A 20122-nucleotide genomic window follows, 5' to 3' on the forward strand; every position below is an offset into this window, starting at 1 on the left:
TTTGGCTGCAACTTTATTAATTCATCAGGGAACTATCTAACAGTAAATCATAACACTGTATTCCACAATTCCGTTTTTCAACTCACACTGCTAATCTGGAAGCTGCAGCATGCATCACATCTACTTCAGGTCTAGCTCAGCTATTATTTTTAGAATCCCTCTCTCTGTGGTGCTAGAAAAAGGAGCTGAAGCTTTACAATTCCCAGTGCTAAACGCAAGTCCTTGCTTTCAGGACTTTTTTTCATGGAGATGTTTTTTAGTAAGCTCCCTTCCAAGTCTAACTAACCAAAAAAATGATCCCTCCATGGAAATGGTCCATGTAGTGAACATTGGATATGGAATTAAAAACTGATCTATTAGTATACTAGCTCACTGAAAATCAACTGAAAATGCAAGTGGCTCCTGTCAGTTCCAAATTGAGAGAGAACTGTCTTATGCCTATTCCAAAAAAATACATCATAGATCAAACCTTTTAAATGGGTTACTTTTTTTTTCTTGTCAAGGTCCAGCAAAACCCAATGTTGCATAGAATTAATTCTGGCCTTTTCTTTAGACAACACTTAACTATTGTCCTTTGATAATGAAAATACTAAAATCAGCATCATGATCCTGAGGCAAAAACCTCCACCTTAGTATGTTAAAAAAAATACAATTCTGAAAATACACTTTTTTAAACCTTGACTCACATTTAGAAGCAAGTGCAACATACCTCGTCCATCCACAGTAATACCTATTCCACTGCTACAGAGGCCATGGAATTCAGCTACTCAGTTAAAAAAGTCATGTAGGGAAAAAAAAAAGAGTATGTTATTACCAGTTTTTCACCTTCTTTAATCCTAAACCAAATCCATCTGATAGTTAAAAATAAATTTTCTAAAAAGTATCTAATAAAATGCCAAAGTTCACATGAAATTTACTGATTACATTTACAGATAATATAGCTAATTATGGCAACTAGTGTTCCACCCTGAACTGTCACATATATAAAAACAAAATTTGACAACAAGAATTAAACACTAAATTGATTTCATTATAATCCTGACAGAACTGTCTCCTTAAGTTACTGCTTTCAACTATAATGTCAGTTTTACTTCATTTCTACTAAATTGCTTTATCCTGTCTCAGAATATGACACAGAATGGAAATATAGGCTATATATATCACCTCAGTTCAATATTCAAGAGATTTTTTTTAAATCAATCCTCATGTTACTTTGATCAACTGATTCTTATAAAGTGAAATAGAGAATTCTAAAATTAATATGGGCTGCTCTTTTAAACTGGATTAATTTTACTAGGAAATTTACAGATTTATCAGACTTATTATCTACTTATGCTCTTTCAAGTATTTCTAATTATAGTGAACACTTAATTCAGGGACCCAACTTAATCCATAGCATACTCATGACCTTCATCTTGATTTCTGTCACAGCCTGTCCCATTCTAGAACTAGGTTCACCTTAAGAATTTCAATGCATAATACCACAAATACTCAACATTAAGTACCAGAGAGTTTTTCATTACAGGAGAAATCATTTCCAGAATGAGTGTAAAATTCCATTAAGTACCCTGCTCGCTTCTCTTTGAAGCCTGAAATAAATGAACAACATAATCTAAAAAAGACTCTAAATCTGTACATTCATTGTACTTTTTAAAGAAACACAAAATCTTACCCAAGTTCTTAGCAGGGCAGGGATGGCATGGCTCTCCAAAAGCATAGTCAGGATTGGCACAGCAACATTCAGACTTTGTCATAGCACCAGGTAAAGGACGGACACATGCTCCTTTTTTCATGCCTCCATAGCATGTGCTACGCATATGAGTATCTAGGAAAGGGTAAGCAGAGGAATAAAATACACATAATCATACTTTCTCAACGAGACTTAAAAATACTCTTTTGTTCAACTAAATGGTTGGATTGGCTACATCCACACTGCTCCATAACAATAATCCTGATGGCACCAAGTCTCACAATTGTTAGCTCCCAGACCTCTCTCTCTAGGGCACTTCAAAGCCATCTAAGTTAGTCTGTTGTGCGCAAATTTCAAAGTATAACATATGACCCACATATCAGAAGAGCTTTGTAAATCCATCAACACACATCTCAGTAAGAAACACAGAATAGTTTGAATCAGCATGTAGTGATTTATTTTTCCCTTTGAGAAGAACAATAACCATAAACTGGGCATGCAGATATCTTATTTACTTCCAAGATGGTTCCTTATATCAAATAACTCAGCATCAGCCCAGGGCTGGTAACATGGGGGGTGTTACTATTTCCAAAAGGAGGAGCACTATATTTACAAATTCTGAATAGAAATACAATTTCAGCAGATTGACCAGCATTTATGTGATGTGGTTATCTTAATAGCTTATATGTAAAATGGTGCCACTGCTGGATTAAGTTCAGGATATCAAAGAAGTCCCAATAACTAACTATCAAAAGCAATTTAGCTATTCTTACACATGACCTGATAGTAGGAAAAGCCACACTACTGCCTCGAGCTTAACAAATTTCTGGAGGATTGTACTGGAAAAGCCACTGTGGAAATCATGGTGCCACCTCTGGGAAGAGAGCTGGACATGATGGTCAGGGCAAATAAACATTTCTTAAACAAAGAAGTTACTACCTGTAAGGTCTCCAACTTTGAAAATCATGCTATAAAAGACAGTAGAAAAATTATACAGAACACCCACACAGCTGAAGGACTCACCACATGTATACTGCCAATCTTCCAGATGATTTAGTCATAAAAATAAATTTGACTGATTTGATCAGTAAAATGTAGTAACATACACCTTCCAAGGTAGGCCTTTAGCCTTTGCAGATATAACCATCTGCTATACATACCCAAGAACTATGAGAATGTCTCTTATGTGTTTTGGCTTGTTTTTGTAGTTGTTGCATTGTGTTTAGTCATTTAAGGGTTAGATGCTTTTTACATTTCTGCTTATAGGATAATACTGAAGATCTTAGGCATGTGAGTGGGCAGTTCACCTACATACATGGTTGAGAATTGCAAGATACAGTCAGAGTAATTATCCTTTAGTTTTGACTCCTATACTTCTACAGACACTTGTTGGAGCTACAGAACTACTCTTTGTTTCAGGCATCTGACCATGGTTTTAATTTATGCTGTCATCAGAGTCCCAGTACAACTACCTCATGTTGTGTCCGGGACATGAGACACCTGAGTGCACTCAGAAATTAAGTAACATTTGAGAACTCAGACAGTTACCTAGATAAAAAAATGGCTTACAAACAATAAAAAAAAGTTGCATGAAAAACCTTATAGTAAATGTTCAATACCCTGAGCCAATCTGCATAAGAACTGGCAATTTTTCTGTGCTTGGCCCGCTCTTTGAGTGTTGGAAGCTCACTCCTATAAAAAAGTATTGCCTGTATATAAATGTTTTCTCTTGCTTTTGGTATCCCATGAAATATACAGTTCTGAAGCACAGTAAATGTGGCCCAGATTTCAGGGCTTATTCCTTACCAAGAATCATGGTGAAGTCAGAACAATTTGCCTGCACTTGACAGCAGAAAAACTTTATTATGCTTGACAACAATGAAGAATTTTTGCACATGAAAGGTCTATTCATGTACTCTGCAAAATAATTAGTTGCATCACATCCTTTCCCTCCATCTCTAACAAAACCAAGTCCTGCTCTGCCATGTAAAGGGCTTTGCTCATTGCCCTGTTACAGAAAGGAGGGCTTTCCTTCTTGTGTGTCTGGGAGAGAATGGAGAAGGAATTCAAGGGAACGAAATAGAACCGAGGGAAACTGCAGGGGGAGAAAAGATTGGAAAGTGTGAAATACATATTCCATGGGAATGTCTTCAAAGTTGTGACATGTGGGAAACAGCTGAAGGACAGTACAGATGCAGTGAGCAGTTGCTCTGCATAAGAGGAGAGTAAGTGCTTTTCCACATAACACAATGTTTTTAGAGAAGAAGCACAGGGAATTTGGGGGATTGTCTAGCTATTTATAAGAAAACAGTTTTATCTACAGAGTCAGTGATTCACAAAGCCTGTGCAGGATACAGAATCAAGCAGGCTCTGCCAGAAGTAAAACAGTGATTGTATGACAGGAGGAATGTCCTTCCTAGGCTGCACTTCCTGTGCTGATAACAAGAATGGGAGAGACTGGCACTGCTTTGTTCATGCTTAGTTGCTGTAGTCACCCCGCCAAGCTCAGGTTCCCCATGTTATGCCACTACTGAGTGTGCACCTTATTAATGAACCTGCACTGCTTCTCATGTATAGTTTGATCAGTCTTTGGCTAGTAATTTCAGAACAACTGAAGAACATATTTTATGCTCTGGATTAGAGTTTAGTATTGATGCTGCTGTACCTCCTAGCAAAAAACTCTGCTGCTTCCCAAAGAATAACATTTCCTGACTTTAAATTTTGTGGTGTAACACTTAAACAGCTGCAGATGTTATCCCTGTCATATATGTGGTCAAGGTCAAGTGGACCGGTGGCTGAACTATTTTTCGTGAATGTCACTGCACCCATCCAGGTGCCTTAGAAGGTCATGGCACATAATTTGAGGTATGGTTCTGCAAAATAGCCTGGGTAAAATAAAACTTACCTATTTGTCCTGGATAGCTACAGCTCCAGTCAGAAATATGAACTGCAGACTGAATTATAGTTAAAAGCATCTCAGCAGAAAAGAAACAACATTGTACAAAGCTACAGCCACAGATTAGTACAAGTTCTGAGACAGACTGAGGTACTCAAGGTATTTGAGATCCAGATGAGGTATCCAGGCATGGAGCTGCAGTCAGAAGGACAGCCAAACATAAAAGTGCCTGCAAATACAAGTTTGGCTCAAAGCATTTATCTAATTGCTCCTTTCCCATGCATTTGTTACCTCTTTGGTTTTTTTTCCAATATACATGTTGTGACTGACTGACATACTATATGAATACTAAACAGAAAGCCAATTTATTCTAAGAATAGATCCACCAGGATTAATGGCATTTTTCAGAAGTAAAATACAGCTCAAAGTAACAGTGAGAGAATTGTGCTGTGAGTCCTTTGGTTTTATATTTGCTATTTGCCTAGCACACTTGTGGAAATACTGTAAAAAGGAAGCCCAATGTAAACTACTAACTTTCAGACTACAAGTACTCCTCTAGTAGTCAGAATGTCTGAAAATTCTTTAGCTCATTAGAAAATATTATTTAGCTCATGTAATGTATGGGACATAATAGTGAGACTGAGAACTTCTGTAGTTAGCACAGCATGCTATATATATATGTGTAAACACGTGTGTATACACACACACTTAAAATTCTGAACAGTAGATTGGCAGATAAATTATCTTGTAAAGGTCATGTATGAGATCTATGTTGTGCAGTCTTTGAAATTTCCAATGTTATTTTATGCCTGGAATAATTAATTTTCTAAATATATCTTGACTCTGTTCTATGATTTTTACCATATTAAGTGCATTTCCCATTGAAAAATTAAGCACATATGGTAAACATTGAAACTATGTGATATGTGGAGCATATGACATTTTAAATTTAAAAAAGGTGCTCACAGCTGATGACCAATCTTTGAAGCCTTAAGCAGCCTGGTCTGTGACAGGTAAATGGAAGCACAAAAAATTGAGTCCCTCACTGATTCAGCTGTATCATGGACAGGGTAAAGATGAGACCACCTTGGATGACAAAAAAGGCACTGAACAGCTTGTACTCAAATCTGGTTTTGCTACTGTGCCACTAAGCAGTGAAAATCGTGCATTAAAAAACAATAAATAAATGAAAAAAAAATAAAAGAAACAACCTTGGTATACCATGTCTTTTCCCACTGTCACTGTTTCATCTTTTCATTGCTTTTCTAAAAATGGTTAATAATCAGAAGAACAACTTGGTTATTATGTAAGAGCAAACTTTGCTTTTGTTGGTTCAATCTTTGCTTATTCAAAATCTTAATCATTTAAAACAACAAATATTTGGGTTCCAACTGCAAGACTGAGAAAGTTTTTTTATTACCCTATTTTTAAAGCCCCTCTGACTGTTCATCATACATTTTTTTAAAATGCAGTGGTAAAAGGAAGGGCCAGCTTGCACAGGCACTTGATAGGAATTAGGTCAAGAATCTCTTTCAGTAACATTTGAGGGAAGAGGCTGCAGTTCCAGTTACTTGAAAAAAGATTACTCATCATCAGACTAGAACAGGTATGCCTCGAAAACAAAAAGAGATCCCAGGAAGAATAAATACTGTAAGTGTAATTATAGCAATAACACTAGGTGTTGTAACCCAGGTGTTATAAACCTGCTGACACTAGGTTTATGGGACAGCATAATGTAAGATTTCCTAATAACTCTTAACTATATTTGAGTTCACAGAAACAGGTCTACCTCGTTTTCACTGTTCCTCCTACTACACCTTTTTCTTTTTTATCACTATGGTACAGGGAGAATAGATGTTTCCAGATTAGAGAAAGCAATGGAGAGTGCAAAAATGTCGGTGTCACAACCAAGTTATGTATCTGTTTTAGTGATCAGGAGTGACTGATGCCAAACTAAACATAAATATGAATAAACACACACACATCTATGCATACACACATGCACATACCTGAACACAAATGCACTGCAGAACAGAAGACCAATACTTCAGATTTTACCTAGAGCATACCGTCTATGGTTTTATGTCAAAAATTTTTAGAATAATGTAATTTGATGCATTTCAAAAATCTGACAACGTGAAAATTCCACTTGTTTTTCAATGAAAAAGATAAAATCACTTACCCACACACACACGACCATCAACTCCAACAGCCAAGCCAAGTGGACATTCACACCAAAAGGATCCTTCAGTATTTATGCAGTGACCATTCATGCAAATTCCTGATGTCTGACATTCATCAGTATCTATCAGGACGCAACGCAATTCAACAATCTATTAACTGCTTTTAAGGTAGATTAGAATTAATATTTTTAAAACATTATCAAATTACTCTATGAGTCCATGTGAATTATCAACATATTCTTGTTTTGTTTCTAATAAGATTATTTAACAAATAAATAGTCAAAATTCTAGCTGTGCATTGAAAAAAAAAAACAAAAACCACACACCAAAACAACCCAAGATAAACTGTAGGATTAGATTCTATATTAAACAAAAGCCTGTGTTTGTTCACCAATGTAAATTCTTTTAAATCTTTTAAATTTCTCAGTCTGCTTCTCATTTTGCCAATTCACAAAGAGCCTGCATATTTTGCAGTATTTACAATGTCCCAAGACCTTTTAAATGTTAGTTTATCATCTGTTGTTTTCTCACTCCGATTAAATAATTCAATTATTTCTTCCTGTAAGTTAAAGACATATTTCTATTCTAGACAGTTTAATAAATCTAATGTAGTGAGCTATTAGTATGTAATGTAAGCTATTAGTAGGATAATAAATCCATGTGAAGAGACTGCCACTCTTGCACGAACCAGAAACAATGTTTTCAATCAAGATTGTTTTAATGCATTACCCCTCAGTTCAACATACCAGTGCAGTAACATCCATTTGGAACCAGAGCAAATCCTGGTTTGCAGATGCATTTGAAACTCCCATCTTCATTTATGCACATCCCATTTAAACACATATTTGTAGTGGTACACTCATCATGGTCTGCAAAATATTGCAATGAATATTGATTCCAGAAGATGACACGGGGAAAATAAACAATCAGGACTGATGTGACATATTCCTTCAAGATTAAATTCTACTCATAATTCAGATGTAGGATCTGAAGAATTTTCACTCTATAGACACAGCAGCAATTCTTTTCCTGTTGTCATCAGTTTGTGTTTTTCAGCAAACTGTGTTAGGGAAGAACAAGGTGCATCTTTCTTTCTTACACAAAAGGATAAAAAGCTTCAATCACCTGACAGAGTTAAGAGTTTGATATTTGTCTAGGAAGGTTTTTTTGATACAGTATAGTCAAAATTAAAAACAGTTATTTCTTTGGCAGTGCTGATACATGGAACACTTCCTATGAAGCTTTGGGGAAAAATATTATTCCTGGCATTGAGTTACAAAAGACTCATGAGGAGAGGTGTTGCTTCAAAACAAAAAGATACCTCAATCTATCTTTAAAATCATGCAGTTCCATAGTTATTTGAATATGGGAACTAGAACTTCACTTCAGGTTGTACCTTTTGACAAAAAAGTTAATCCTTTATTTTAGTGTGGAGTATAATTTTCAGAATCACCAAGCTAATGCCTTCCCCATTATTATTTAGAAGAATTCTTACCCACACAATTTTTGCCATCTGTAGTTAGTTCAAAACCAGAATTGCAAATACACTGGAAACTTCCATCAGTGTTTACACACCGGCCATTTTTACAAAGAACACCATTTTGGATGCACTCATCTACATCTAAGGCAAAAGATTAAAAATGAAAATATACACATTCAGAGAATTATTTTGAGATAAAAACATATACAGTGACAAATACTGCTTTGAAAAATAGTGGCATGTTATTTAAATATTATTTAGGGAAAAAATCCAAATATGGTTAAGAATTTATTCACATTGCATCAGGATAGGAAAACTATTATTTTTCAGACCTGTACAATAAATGCTACATTTTGTGATGCTGAGCAATTTCTTTATGAATATTTATAAAAACTGACTCACACATTTATCTGCATACACACATACCCATAACCACACACCTGTCTTATTAATAGTCTATGTCTTTATTGTTTTCTTTTGTAGAGCTCCCAGCTAGACGATTCCCTGTCCAAGTGACAGATACTCCAGAATAGTCAAAAGAGAGATGTCAAAAGACAACAACAGAATAACTGGAATGGTAGCCCACAGCTAGAGCTTCAATTAATATTGTAGCACTTTGAACTTACTGAAATCACCTTGCTAACTGTTTTTAGAACTCTAGTGGGATCTGACGTGAGGGGTCAGAACATCTGCAGTGCACAAGACAAGCAATTTCTTACCAATACAAGCTTGCTTAGTAGGAGTTCTCTGGAAACCTGTGTGGCACTTGCAGTAATATGAACCAGGTGTGTTGACACAGTCTCCATTAGAGCATGGGTTTGATATGCATTCATCAGCATCTGTTGGCATAACAGAGGAGCACCAATTACTTCACAGCATATACAACTTTTTTCAAGTCTAGAAGTTTCTAACTGAGAAAGACGGTAACTGTCAATTATTAAATACTAAAACTTGTTCTTAGTGCAAAATCACTGCTTTCCTAAGAACAGAGCTGTTCTTAAACCAACTATGTGGACAGTTTCAAGAAGTTAACTGCTACTAGACCATCAATCTATATTGATAGTTGTCTATATTTGTCTATATTTGTCTACCTTGATAGACAAAAGCAAATGTAAGTGTGAGGGTTTTGACACATGGGATCTGACAGTTGCCTAAGAAAGCAAACAACATTTTATTCAACATAGTTTAATTTAGCTGAATGATCATTCATTCATTTGAAATTAAGAGCAGATTATGGCATCCAAAAATTCCCACTATATTACAGGTTAAATGTATAAATCTGAGCAAAGGCCATACACCAGCAGGAGGGATTCTTAATGAGACCACAGTCTGTGCACCACATGACAATTATTTATAGCTCATTTCATCCTCAACCCCACTCAGTCTTCTCATTTGAGTGATTCCAAACCTGACGTTCTTTATTTCTATCATGTTTCTTACTCTCTTCCCAAATTTGGGTCCAATAAAACCCAATTTAACCCCTTTCAGTCTCAGGTAAAAATAACTCTCATTTGACACAGGACCCTGAAAACTTCTTTCAAGAACCTCTTCCCAAATCAATCCCCAAGCAGTTACCTGTCAGTCAGCTGTTTCTTTGGCCCAAGACAGCTGTTCCCAGCTCTAAAATAGAACTGACTGTTTTTCCCCATGATGTTCCACCAAAAGATCTCAGGATCCTTGCTCTCTGTGATCTAAGGAGTGGAGCAAGTGCATCGTTCTAGTTTGGCAGTACAGCTGTGAGCTCAGGCCCTCCTGCATCTACCAGAAGATGGCCTGACCAGATAGTCCATGTTATGGCGAAATTCACAGGTTACAAACTGAACAGATTCCTTGATGAAATCCTCCTTTCCTCATCAATCATATTTGCTGATCTGTGTTTTTTCCCTCCAGCTATGGCCTCCATTTCACTTAGAGGTCTGAAATTATTCATACCTTTATTTATGTAGGCTTTAACTCGATAAAGCCAATATTGACTTGGGGTGAGGGGGGGGCATGTTTGGCATCTGGCTGTAAGCTGCCAAAGGAAGGTGGGGTTAACTAATAGAGCTAGGGCTAATCAGTTCTTAGTAATTATTTCCTCATGCATTTTTGCAGTAAGCACTACTAGAAATACCAGTAAAAAAACAGGATAATTTTGATAAGCATTTGTACTCAGTCTTTATCTAGTCCAGTGCTAAAAATCCGTCCATTACATCTAGGACATAATAGGATGGAATAAAAAATTACACTCATAAGAACATTTCTGTGTTATATACGTGTGCTAGTTCTAGATTGTGTGCCATAAATTACTTGATCCTAAAGAATGGTTAGCTTTGGTCTAATTTAACCATAAATACGACCAGACACTTCAAATGACTTACTGTGTTGATGCATATACTGTTCAAACCAACTCCATCAATATACATATGAAAGAGACCTGGCTTTTCCCAGATCACTGATTTAATGAGCTATGTCACAGCACTCTGCATGCCTTGATCCAATCATACTGTTTTGGGTAGACAATCAAATTAATAAAGGCAAAGCAAATGCCTCTTTATTTTTAACCCATTCACATTTGCATAGCAGCTGATACCACCACTCACCACTCCAATAAAATCACAAGAATTAAGCAAGATAGAGACAAAAGAAATTTGGAGTATTAAATATAATGAGGAAAAGAGTAACTGTGTCTTTATCGGTAGACTTCCACGTAATTATAACAGTTTCCTTCTCCCATGCTTCTCTGTAGTGCCTTGCTCATTCTCATGACTGCTGGATTGGGTATTTTTTTCTTCAGCGTTCAGCTGACGTGAGTTTACACATAACTCCTTCAGAACAAGGCCCTCAACTACCAACAGTTTAGTGCCTAAACTGGTATGTCATTTTCATAGCATTTTGTCAAATGTCTTAATTCAAACAACTTTACTGTATATTTCTCTTGTTCTAGTATATGCAAGGACAGGGAAATCATGTAAGTACTAGCTATGTCACTCATCTGTTTTGTTTGCCTACATGACATTTACGATTTTCTTTATTATGGGCTTCAGCTTGCTTCATCTGTTAAAGAAAAGACATTCATCCTAGAAATGGATCACACTGTAAATTAGTTTATAAATTATACGCAGAAATGCAGTATTCCTTAGGAAATAGCTGACTTAAGCTTAGAAAATCCTGCTCAAGCCATGTGCATCAGATGCTCTCCATATAAAATATGCATTTTAAGACATTCTTATTTTTATAAGCTCTTGATAAAAGAGGGAAATTGGCAAATATATATTAATAGGAGTTGTTGACTTTGAGTTTGCATTGCAAATGCATATTCCAGCAATATAAACAGGAAACAGACCTGAGACAGACATGTTTAACCCATCTATTCTATCTCCCAGTATACCCCTCTTCAATATCAAATATTTCTCTTTCACCACTTGCATCACACTTATCTCCACTTTTCAGTGTTTCATCTGCAACACTTGTCAGAATTTCACTACACAGTACGGAATTTCCTCTAAGACTTACTGTCTTAAGTCTGAAGGTATATTAAAAAACGTAAAATATGGAGATTTGTATTCCCCAAACAACTAAAATTCAACAGAGCACAGCTACAGGCTTGCCACGACTTTCAGAGTGCCTACAGCTTTGCAGAGTTTCTGTAACCGGGATGAAATAAGGCAAGGTAACAACATTACAGCTGTCTATTTTTGGGGAAAGAGAGTGACCATCCAGTTTCAGATCACTTAAGGTCCTTGATCCATCAGGCATGTTCCATCATGAGAGCAGCATAATGCGAGTTTAGGTCAGAGAGCAGTATGTAACACCATCATTTTTTGATTTGTTAGGAAAATTTTGAAATAAGACTTTTTTTTTTTTTTTTTTTTTTTTTTTTTTTTTTTTTTTTTTTAAGAAAAAACTCTGTTCAAAGATGTCTAAGAATTTCTGGCTTCTAGATGTATTGCTAGGGAGTAGGCAGCCAGAGAGATAGTGCACTATAGAAGCAGTGTTCATTTACATACAATTAACCATATCCCACGAAATGCATTTCCAACAACCCAAGACTCCTCTTTCAGTAATGAGAAGAGTATCCAAGTTAGATTCAAGCAAGCCTTTAATTTCATGTAATATGTACCAGTACACACAGATATTCCATGCAGTTAAGTTCCCGCCAGTATTTCCAAGACAACATTCTGGGTGATTTATGGCACCTACCATTCACAAATCACCGATGCAGTGTGACAGTTATGATACTCTTAGCTACTGCCTTATAATACAATTAGAAAATAATGACACAAAGCTGCATTATCTAAGACAAAAGGTGTAAAAAATACTTCCTTAAAAAGTCTTCTGAATACAAGCAGCTTCTCAAAAGACAAACCACAGAAGAGTCAAAATAATTATTAATGTCTGATTTGTTTCACAAATAAAAAAATTTGCAAAATGGCACTTATACTTGCTGCAAGACATTATTGGTTTGGGTTTTTTACTGCTTTCAATCTAGGAAATTACTGTAGCTTGCGCAGCACCTTCTACTTTTTTTAGATCAGCTGAAGGTTTTATTTGGACCCCAGCGTGTTCAAAACTGACTCAGTTTTCAAAATAGTATTTCATGCGGAGGTGTTTGTTATGAAGTCATGACTAAATTCCCTAAGTGAATACATCTTCCTCTGGGTACATAACTCTGTGTTAAAGAATTATCAGGTTAACAAAGTTGAGTTTTTCCCATGCACCTCCTGCAATCCAAATAATTTTCAGGTACTTTAACCAAATACTGGAAGTCACATGCAACATGGCTTTTATCACAAGCCAGAGTAGAAGGTGAATGGCATGGGTGAATGGCATAATTCATAGAATCATAGAACAGGCTGGGTTGGAAGGGACTTTAGAGATCATCGGGTCCAACCCTTGATCAACTACCGCCACAGTCACTAGACTATGGCACTGAGTGCCATATCGAGTCGCTTTTTAAATGTCTCCAGGGACGAAGAGTCCACCACCTCCCCAGGCAGCCCGTTCCAATGTCTGATCACCCTTTCCGTGAAAAAATTCTTTCTAATATCCAATCTGAACTTCCCCCGGCACAATTTAAGACCATGCCCTCTTGTCTTACTGAGAGTTGCCTGGGAAAAGAGACCAACCCCCGCCTGGCTTCATCCTCCTTTCAGGTAGTTGTAGAGAGCAATGAGGTCTCCCCTGAGCCTCCTCTTCTTCAGGCTGAACAGCCCCAGCTCCCTCAGCCTCTCCTCATAGGATCTGTGTTCGAGTCCCTTCACCAGCTTGGTTGCCCTCCTTTGGACCTGTTCGAGGACCTCAATATCCTTCTTGAACTGAGGGGCCCAGAACTGAACACAGTACTCAAGGTGTGGCCTTACCAGGGCTGAGTATAGGGGCAGAATCACGTCCTTGGACCTGCTGGTGATGCTGTTTCTGATACAGGCCAGGATGCCATTGGCCTTCTTGGCCACCTGGGCACACTGCTGGCTCATGTTCAGCTTCCTGTCAATCCAGACTCCCAGGTCCCTTTCTGCCTGGCTGCTCTCCAACCACTCTGTCCCCAGTCTGTAGCGCTGCATGGGGTTGTTGTGGCCAAAGTGCAGGACCCGGCACTTGGCCTTGTTGAAGCTCATCCCATTGGAGTCAGCCCATCTCTCCAGTCTGTCCAGGTCCCTCTGCAGAATCCTCCTGCCTTCCAGCTGATCAACACTTCTCCCCAGCTTGGTGTCATCAGCAAACTTGCTGATGATGGACTCAATCCTCTCATCCAAGTCATCAGTGAAGATATTGAACAGGACTGGACCCAGCACTGATCCCTGGGGGACACCGCTGGTGACCGGCCACCAACTGGAAGCAGCCCCATTCAGTACCACTCTCTGGGCCCGGCCCTCCAGCCAATTCTTAACCCAGTGCAGAGTACACTTGTCCAAGCTGTGGGCAGCCAGCTTTCTCAGGAGGATGCTGTGGGAGACGGTGTCGAAGGCCTTGCTGAAGTCCAGATAGACCACATCCACAGCCTTCCCCTGATCCACTAGGTGGGTCACCTGATCATAAAAGGAGATCAGGTTGGTCAGACAGGACCTGCCCTTCCTAAACCCGTGCTGGCTGGGTCTGATCCCCTGTCCATCCTGCAGGTGCTGTGTGATTGCCCCCAGGATGATCTGTTCCATAACCCTGCCAGGCACTGAGGTCAGGCTGACAGGCCTGTAGTTTCCCGGGTCTTCCTTCCGGCCCTTCTTGTGGATTGGCGTGACATTGGCCAACTTCCAGTCATCAGGGATGTCCCCAGTGAGCCAGGACTTCTGGTAGATGATAGAGAGAGGCGAGCTCTTCTGCCAACTCTCTCATCACCCTTGGATGGAGTTCATCTGGTCCCATAGACTTGTGGGGATCCAAGCAGCTCAGTAGATCACTGACAGTTTCCTTCTGGATTGAAGGGGGGTGTTTAGATTCTTGTCTCCTATAGGCTCCAGAAGCCAGCTGTCCTCAGGATAGCCCGTTTTACTGTTAAAAACTGAGGCAAAGAAGGTGTTAAATACCTCAGCCTTTTCTTCATCTTTGACAATTACATTTCCGTCCATGTCCATTAAAGAATGAATGTTTTCCTTGCCCCTCCTTTTGCCACTGATGTATCTGTAGAAGGACTTCTTGTTATCCTTCACAGAGGTGGCGAGATTTAGTTCAAGTTGTGCCTTTGTGTCTCTAATTTTTTTCCTACATAACTTAACTGTATTCCTGAATTCCTCTTGAGTAGATAACCCTTTTTTCCATAACCGGTAGGCCCTCTTCTTAATCCTAATTTCCTTCAAAGTCTCTCTGTTGAGCCAGAGTGGTCATCTTTCCCGCCGGCTCGCCTTTCGGCACACCGGGACAGCCTGCTCCTGAGCTTTCAAAACTTGCTCTTTGAAGAATGTCCATCCCTCCTTGACCCCTTTGTTTTCCCAGGGTATGCTCTGGACTAGTCTTCTGAACAGGCCAAAATCTGCCCTCCGGAAGTCTAATGTAGAGGTTTTATTGACAACCCTCCTTGTATCCCTGATTATTGAGAACTCTAATCTCACTAAGTCCCAGACGCCCACCGACCACCACATCCCTCACCAGCCCCTCTCTCTTTGTAAAGAGTAGGTCAAGTGGGGCTCCATCCCTGGTAGGCTCATTTACCAGCTGCATCAGGAAATTATCCTCAATACACTCTAGGAATCTCCTAGACTGCCTCCTCTCTGCTGTGTGGAATTCCCAGCAGATGTCCGGCAGGTTAAAATCACCCACGAGAATAAGGGACGACAATTTTGAAACATGTGCCAGCTGCTTGTAGAAGAGTTCATCACCCTCATCCTCCTGGTTGGGTGGTCTGTAACAGACTCCCATCACAGTATCAGCCTTGTTGGCCTTCCCTCTGATTCTGACCCACAGGCACTCCACCTTATTATCACCTACTTCAATTTCTATGGAGTCAAGAGACTCTCTAACATACAGGGCTACCCCTCCACCTCTCCTACCCTGTCTGTCCTTTCTGAAGAGCCTGTAGCCACCCACTGCAGCACTCCAGTCATGGGAGTCATCCCACCACGTTTCCGTGATAGCGACTACATCATATCTTTCCTGCTGCACGGTGGCTTCCAGCTCCTCCTGTTTGTTGCCCATGCTGCGTGCATTGGTGTACATGCACTTCAATTGGGCTGCTGGTTTGTCCCTTAAATTGCGCTGTCCACCCTTGGGCTCCTTTCCGGAGGACCTTGTTTCAACCCCTTCCCCCTTCGAACCTAGTTTAAAGCCCTCCTTATTAGACCCGCCAGCTTGTGGGCTAGAGTCCTTTTTCCCCTGTTAGATAGTTGCAGTCCACCTGGTATGCTGAAATTCATCCCATAGTCAAAAAACCCAAAGTTCTTCCGGTGGCACCAATCCCTTAGCCACCTATTGATGAGATATGTTTTCCTGCTCCTCTCCCCATTCATCTGCTCTACTGCAGGAACTGAGGTGAACACCACCTGTGCTCCTGATCCACCAACTAATCGACCCAGGGCCTTGAAGTCCTTTTTAATCGCCCTGGTACTTCTTCCATTGGTAGTGCCAGCCTGGACTACCAGCAGTGGGTAATAATCTGAGGGTTGAATTAGTTGAGGGAGTCTCTTAGTAATATCCCTCACCTGGGCGCCAGGAAGGCAGCAGACCTCTCTGTGGGATGGGTCAGGTCGACATATAGGGCCCTCAGTTCCCCTCAGAAGGGAGTCACCAACTACGACTACCCTTCTTCTTTTCTTTGTGGGTGAAGTTTTAATCTGACTGCTAGACGGGGCGAACGGGAGACCTTCTGGACAGATCGTCCTCTCGTCCGTCCTCTTGTCTGTCCTCGATTCTCTGGGTCTAGGGCCTCATATCTGTTCTCTGTGGGCACCTGGGGGGATGGTGGGGGTTGGGGGAGAATTCTTTTGCTTTTCCGGTGGGGGACCTGTTTCCATTCTCCCCTATCCACCTGGTCTGCATCAGCTGCCTGATAGGAGGAGGGGCAGGGCTTCACCGTCTCCTGTTGCATTTCTATTGCAGTCGAAAGGGTGTGACTCCACCAGTCAATTTCCCTTTCGCTGTCCCTAATACTTCTCAGTCTCTCCACCTCCTCCTTAAGCTCTGCCACCATGCTCAGCAAGTCATTGACCTGCTCGCATCTCACACAGAGCTTATTTTCACTGTCCGCCGGTGCTAAGACGAGGCTTAAACATTCTGCACAGCCAGAGACTTGAACAGCTACGTCCATTTTTTTGTTCCTCTTAAGGGATGCCGTCTGTATGGACACACCCTTCTTCTCGACAGCAACAGTTTTTGCTTTTTTGGAAACCATTGTTATCTGTGCCCTCCAGCTCGCTCTGCCTAACTGCCTCACTAACTGCCGCTTCAACTTCCTGTTTGCCTGCTCCTCTTCGCCGCGCTCCGGGTCGCTGGCGCTCCCAGCAGGCGCTTTAAACCCCTCGTGCTCCGGGTGGGTGCCGCCCCCTTACAGCTGATTGGTCTCCGTTGAAACCCTCCAACAGCAAGGTCAGTGCAGCACGTTGCCGGTAGCTTTTTTCTACCAGTAGCTCTAATTCCTACAGAGTAGGAATCCCACAGAAGAGAAAGGGACAGAATGCCAGTTAACTGTTGAGAGCACATTATAGTTGTCAACCAGTTTCAGTTCCTAGATGTGTGAAGCTGGTGGGCCTTTTAAGCCACAGGTGGCGGTTCTACCTCATTTTTGCATGCATGATTTCTTCATTGAGAATTGAAAAATAAAAAAGTTTACAAGACATTCATATAGGTTTACTTATTGCAACCTAAGAACAAAGGGGAACAAAGATCAAATGAAGCATTTCACAATAGACCCAACCACAGAGTTTAAATCCTGTTCTAGACTAATCCCAAAAGCTACTCTCAGATGCAATTAGTACACTAATACTTTCTCATTAGGCTTTGAAGGCAAAATGGAGCCAAAGGCTTTTGTGCCAGTGGTTACTGAAAATAGTGTTCACTAGGAGCAGAAGTATAAAAGGTTGTCCAGGTTCAGGTAAAGCTTTTGATTTATCTACTTACATAAAATTTTTAGCATTACTAATTCCTTGAATTGAATCTGGAGTAACCTTTTACTTAGGAGTTAACTTTACCAGCTGCATCAAGATTTGCTTTGGTTTGACTTTATTTTCCACAATTCAGTTTCTCCTAGACTCTTAACTTACCTATGCTATATTATCAATATATGTGCAATAATCAAAGTCTTGTAATAGTATCAAACCATACTCATTTTTACCTTGGCGTGGCCATTAATTTTCTACACTTTGCAAATCAAAAGGTCTTTGTGTGATTAACTGCATTCAAATCCCATCTGCTACAGTGTACTGCTGCTTCATTACATACCATCTTTATGCTTTCTGGTGTTACAAACCACAAAGTAGCTCAGTCCAATCTGTCTTCTCTTGGTAGGAAACGCTTTTAGGGGCAGGTGGGTGGCATTGTGCCTTTCCATGGTAACCAAGCTCCTTTTTTATAGTTATGTGCTCTTTCAGTATATTTCTTCATGAAGAATAATTCTTTTTAAGTATGAATGATGCAAACAGTTTAAAAATAAAAAATATGTCTCTTGAATAATTTTTTTTCTTCCTGCTCTTTTTGCAACATGCTGTCAATTAACATATCTTTACCTCACCATATGCCTGACAGACACCTAAAAGATAGGAATGCTTATCAGGTCGACTCCTGGTGCATGGTGGAGACAAAGACAATGAAATTAGCAGGACACCAAAAGACTAAAAGATAAGGATGACTCATCTCCGGGAAGTCTGTGTGTATCAGTGACTTATGCAAAAAAGGGACCCCTCTTTTTTTTGCTGTATAGAAAAACCCCAGGAGAAAAGGAGAAGTTGCAGTTTTTCCGCTATATCCCCCCTTCTCTCGGCACTTCGGCTTCAGCTACGGGGCAGACACAGCGGAGGATCGGACAAGCGGAGAACACAGATCAGCGGGAGTGGCTCCAGCCGGAGGCTAAAGCCAGCGCACGATGATAACATCTTAATTACCCCCTCGTCTCTTTTCTTAACGACTCTTCTCTCCAAAGTAGCTAATTGTGTAAATTCCCTCCTCTTAACTGTGGCATTATTGTTTCTTTTTCCCTAAAATAAATCCTTGTAACTTGTTTAAATCATAAAGCTTGTTATTTTTGAAAATTCATGCGTCATCTATGAGTAGTGGCTGAATTTTCCTCACAATCAAAATATAAAATAATAACTCGGATCATAACAATGAACAAGCCTTTATCATAATCATGCTCTGCCAAGACAGTTTTTATCACTGCTTTATAATGATTTGAACACAGGATAAAGTTGCCTCAGAAAGTACACTTCAGAATGGCCTTTTGTATTTTTTCCTGCCACTAGTTTTACTAACAGCCATATATTTAGATTCTTACCATTACGCTTTATGTTTCATTTGAACTTAGAAAGCAAAAATAATAAAAATAAAATAGGTACTGTGTTAACAGATAGATAACAAACACCTGTGTGCTTAAAATTATATTTTCAACTTGACCCCCCAAGTAACAAAGAATATAAATACAAGGTGTGAGCAAGATTTCATCAAGAAACACTAGTACAGTACACCAGCTCTCAGAAAATGCACAGCAAATCTCAGGGAAGTTTGTCAGGAGTCAAATTCCACCAGAGATAAAATTACTGATTTCTGTGATGCAAAATTTAGGGCTGGGAACAAAAGTGCCAGGGCTCTCCATTCACTCTGAAGAAAAAATAGCTGTGGAAAACAGACTTATAGTAAAACTCCTACACACCTCAGGCATATCCTGAGGCTTAAGGATGCAGCAAGAGACTAAGCCTCTTGAGTTTCCCATCCAGAAATCAGACCAAAAAGGTGGAAAAGTTGGACTTGTATCATGCAGGACAACTTGGCACACAAAGTGAAAGAGAAAGATACTGTGCTGCTTTCCTTACATACTGTGGGTAAGAAAAAATGGGCTGCTATTTTTTGCAAAATAGTGTTTCAATTAGATTAGACATTCAAATACTTTCTGGAAGTTCAACTATGGGAGCAATGTGACTTCCTGGGGAAGTGGTGGAATCTCCATCAATTGACATTTCTTAAGAAGAGGGTGTACAAACAGTTGTCAGGAATGAAACAGCTATAGCCAATCTCTCTAGTGCAAGAGAATGGCCTATCTATCCTATCTATCTATCTATCTCACAAACTTTCAGGTGCTGTATATCAGCTGGATTTCAGAAAGGAAAACAGAGAGCTTAAGCATGTTAAGAAACATGGACATCAAAGGAAAAGCATTATTCAACAATTGTCATATTTCACTTTTCCAGAAGACAGGTTGTCAATCCAGGCAGGTTCTGATTGTCAGTTTGTAATACAGTAGAGGTGAAAGAATTCAC

At 39.6% G+C, this 20122-nt stretch overlaps 1 protein-coding gene across 1 annotated transcript in view; it reads right to left on the minus strand.

The window, feature by feature from the left end:
• Positions 1-20122, minus strand: part of FBN2 (fibrillin 2) — a 162890-nt gene that overhangs the window by 94997 nt on the left and 47771 nt on the right. The window contains 6 exon segments of the mRNA XM_030467573.1: positions 710-763; positions 1673-1825; positions 6769-6891; positions 7516-7638; positions 8265-8390; positions 8969-9088. Of these exon segments, the coding sequence (XP_030323433.1) occupies positions 710-763; positions 1673-1825; positions 6769-6891; positions 7516-7638; positions 8265-8390; positions 8969-9088 (699 nt within the window).

The sequence above is a fragment of the Calypte anna genome, chromosome Z (assembly GCF_003957555.1).
Source record: "Calypte anna isolate BGI_N300 chromosome Z, bCalAnn1_v1.p, whole genome shotgun sequence".
Lineage (NCBI taxonomy): Eukaryota > Metazoa > Chordata > Aves > Apodiformes > Trochilidae > Calypte > Calypte anna.